Source organism: Sprattus sprattus (genome assembly GCF_963457725.1).
Source record: "Sprattus sprattus genome assembly, chromosome: 17".
In the NCBI taxonomy this organism is placed as follows: Eukaryota; Metazoa; Chordata; class Actinopteri; order Clupeiformes; family Clupeidae; genus Sprattus; species Sprattus sprattus.
Genome location: NC_137915.1, coordinates 29548314 through 29551989, shown reverse-complemented (window position 1 = coordinate 29551989; position 3676 = coordinate 29548314). Strand labels below are relative to the sequence as shown.

At 47.3% G+C, this 3676-nt stretch overlaps 1 protein-coding gene across 1 annotated transcript; it reads right to left on the bottom strand.

The window, feature by feature from the left end:
* Window positions 1–1161: 1161 nt before the first annotated feature.
* Window positions 1162–1818, bottom strand: LOC308377961 (E3 ubiquitin-protein ligase RNF152-like; the record flags this gene model as incomplete). Its single annotated transcript, XM_080854748.1, has 1 exon — window positions 1162–1818. One exon carries the CDS (start codon window positions 1816–1818, stop codon window positions 1162–1164), a length of 657 nt encoding a protein of 218 aa, XP_080710874.1.
* Window positions 1819–3676: the final 1858 nt, after the last annotated feature.

The window sequence follows — 3676 nt, the reverse complement described above, 5'->3', positions numbered from 1 at the left end:
TGTGTGTTTGTGTGTGTGTCTGTGTTTGTGTGTGTGTTTGTGCCACAGGCAAGATCAAACATTGACCTCTTCTGTCTTAAAAGCAGCACCTGCATTGTATTTTCTTGGGTGGACAAGAGGACATTAAAGAACAAAAAGATATACAGCAGTTTCTCCTGGGACTCCCTTAAATAACACACTGTTGTTATTACTATCTGCTCTCCAACCACTGGAATCTGTGCTTTAAATTACATGTTGCTGGTATAATATAATTATATGAACATATCTCCCTGTTCTTTTTAGTTTTGAACACCAAGATTGAGTGATCACTGCATACGCTGTTATGAACAAAGGCATTGTCCATCCTGGTGGTACCTTGTTTTCCTGGCGAAGAAAGTAAACTAAAACACAGAAGATCAGTACTGATTACAGGAACCCATTCACATATACTCGACTACATTGCGAGCATATCTACATGTTAACACAAGGTGCAATTTGTTGGTTTAAACTAAACAAGCCAGGCCAAGGTCTAGCTACTGGATTATATTGCATCTCACTTTGTGTAGTTGTGTACTCTTTCACCTACAAAGATCAAAAACAACAGTAATTAATAACCGTGAAAGTAAATGCTTCTACTGGCCAAGACCCACTGACCACACGTAGAGATACATGGATTCCAGCCTGCATCAGGGCTACTGGCAGGACAGACCCTGTTCTTTTATCTCCAGTGCCATAGGCAAGGTGATCAGCTCTGAGAGAACAGGAGTATCCAATGACAGGAATGTAGCTGTGTGTGTGTGTGTGCGCGTGTGTGTGTGTGTTTGTGTGTGTTTGTGTGTGTGTGTGTGTGTTGGTTTGTTTGCTTGTTTGTATGTATGTAATTGTGTTTGTATGAACTGCATAACTCCACAGTCCCACAAACTTCAAACATCCAGACGATCCATCAGGCCAATCTTGAATGTCCACATCCCCTCCAAGTCATATGCAGGGATTATTTCTAATTGAGTTCAGTCTGTCCAAAGACAGGCATCACCATGGGAGTATGTCAGGTGTGTGTGTGTGTGTGTGTGTGTGTGTGTGTCTGTGTGTGTGTGCTTGTGTGTATATGTGTGTGAGGGTGTATATATGTGTGTGAATGAAGGTTGTGGGGCTTTGAAAACACATAGGGACCTGTGTGTGTGATCAGCCACAGGAGATGACGGTGAAGCGCTTGGAGATGCAGGACATGTTGTGGAGCACGATGCCCAACAAGAAGAGCAGCACACAAGCCACAAGGATGACTGTGCACACCCCCGACCACGTGGAGCCCTTCCCGCCCACACCGCCTCCTCCTCCCACCACTTCTCCTCTCCTCCCCTCCCCCATCTCCAGACCCTCCAGACTGCCCAGCCCCAGGGGCTCCTGCTCCGTCATGGCCACCACCGCAACCCCATTGCCCTTTCGTCCTGCTGCCAAACCTGCTGCTCCCCCCGGCAGTAGCCGGCAGCCCAGCTCCCCTGGCAGCAGCGCCCGCTCCTTGGCCATGGACAGGGGCAGCATGTAGCAGCCATTGCTGGGCAGGCGGATGAAGACAGGCGTGTGCTCAGAGGCGTGCGGGATGGCCACCACCGCCACCAGGTCTGGGTCATCAGGCAGCTGGGACACGGACAGGCCGGCAGGCAGTTTGGTGATGCGGCGGCACCAGGGACAGCGGACCTCACGTTGACCACCCCGCATCTGAGTCAGGCACACAGAGCAGCATGTGTGCCGACAGTCCAGCAGCTTGGGTCGCCGCCGTGGGCTGTAGTAGTTGAAGCAGATCTGGCACTCAAGGATAGAGTCTTGGGGCAATGTCTCCATTGTTGCCTCGTTGAACTGTCTGCTTGACACCTTGAGAAGAATCTGCTGACTGGTTGGTTTGAACCAGTCTTTTTCCAAGGCCGTCTGGTTTGAGAACCTCAATGAAAAACTGTTTCAGGATTTGTTTATCTAGGATATTCCGACATCCAAGGGCTGTATAAAAAGTAGAAAAAGGCAGGTTGGAATCCTCTAGTCAAGGAGAGGTCACAGAGCAGTCCAGGTCACTAGCTCCTCCATCTGTGAAAAGCACAGGAGAAGACACTGATTACACCAAGTCATCACAAAACCATCCCTCATGACTTCTCATTCTTTCCCCTAGTCTTTACATCTCCCATTTATCTGTTCCCTGTGTAAGAGCTCTATCTGTACTGTGAACCATGTCCAATAGGTAATTCATTAACATTTACAGCCAATTACGACATAGCATTTGAAGGTCACCTGCTTCCAGTGGGAGTTTTTGTTTACAGCAGCATCGGAAGTGTAGAATTTCAACCTGTGTTTCTCACGTGACAGGAGAAATGGCTGGATGCAGTGACATGACAGGTTCAGGTGCTGCCTGACTGAAAAAACAAACTAAATAAAGAAAAAAAAAGGACAGCAGCACCTGCCTGCACACCAATACAAGCCAAACAGCACTACGTGTTTCCTAGGTCATCTCTCCTTACACATCTAATAGCCCCTTTTCTCATCTCTGCTCTCTTTGCTCAACCACAAAGCCTCACAGAGCAGCAGCTTGGAGGCATCCAGGCAGGCAAGCTGGCACAGTCACCTGCAGGCTTGGAGGGACTTCCAAGCTGCCTGTCTGCATGCTGGCTAAAAAAGGGCTTATGGTAGCTGACTAAAGCCACGCTAAACGTCAGCCATTTCTGCTCATTAGTGTCACCGGTCCCTCTTATCGGACTTGCTTGGCTTGCGGCTAAATGATACATCTCTGCTTAGGCAACACTGCCGTACTCACTGGGTGACCTACTTTCCCTCTTTGCCATGCCAAAATCTGAGGGGGAAAAAAAAAAAAACCCTGGTAATCTCAGAGGGTAAGTAGAGAGAGACACACACACACAGACACACACACACACACACACACACACACACACAAACACACAGAAAGTGAGAGAGTGAGAGACAGAAAGAGAGAGAGCTATTCCCTTCTAGAGCCATGGAGACATCCAGGGGGTAGCTTTACAATCCCTTTCTAAGATAAAGGTTTGCTTTGATCTGACATTAATGCTGTGTGGCAAAACACCATCTCACTCTTCCCCAGCCTGCCTGCCTGCCTCCCTCATTCCCCCTCCACAGTCTATCATCCTTGGGTTATTTCCCATTTCCCTTCATCTCATGTCTCTGCTTTTCACAATTGCACTCATTTTTTCACTAATTCTCGAACGCTGTGAGGATATACCAACCTCCTACCGAGCAGATAATAGGATAAAAGCCCTTTTTGAACCACAAAGCTATTAAAAAATATTTGGACTAAATCACCATGCTTTCAGATGATTTTGCCCAAATTATTTCTGCACTGTATGTTGATTCCTGCATGAGAACTATTCATTACAAATCCATTTTTGATGTTTTTTAATTATATCATTAACATTGATTGCACTGTTAACATTTGCATACTAGAGTTCTGTCTGATCAGGTTAGACATTGATGCATGTTCTCCTGGTGTAAGCCACACACAACACCAACACAGTGGCGTAAGTATTATGACATATGGAGTCACGGGCACGTCTTACAAATGAAGCGAGAATAAGTATCCTGAGAGCAGAGAGCCTGAGCACGAGGGAGATAGGAGGGAGACAGGAGGGAGATAGGAGGAGGGAGATAGGAGGAGGGAGACAGGAGGAGGGAGATAGGAGGA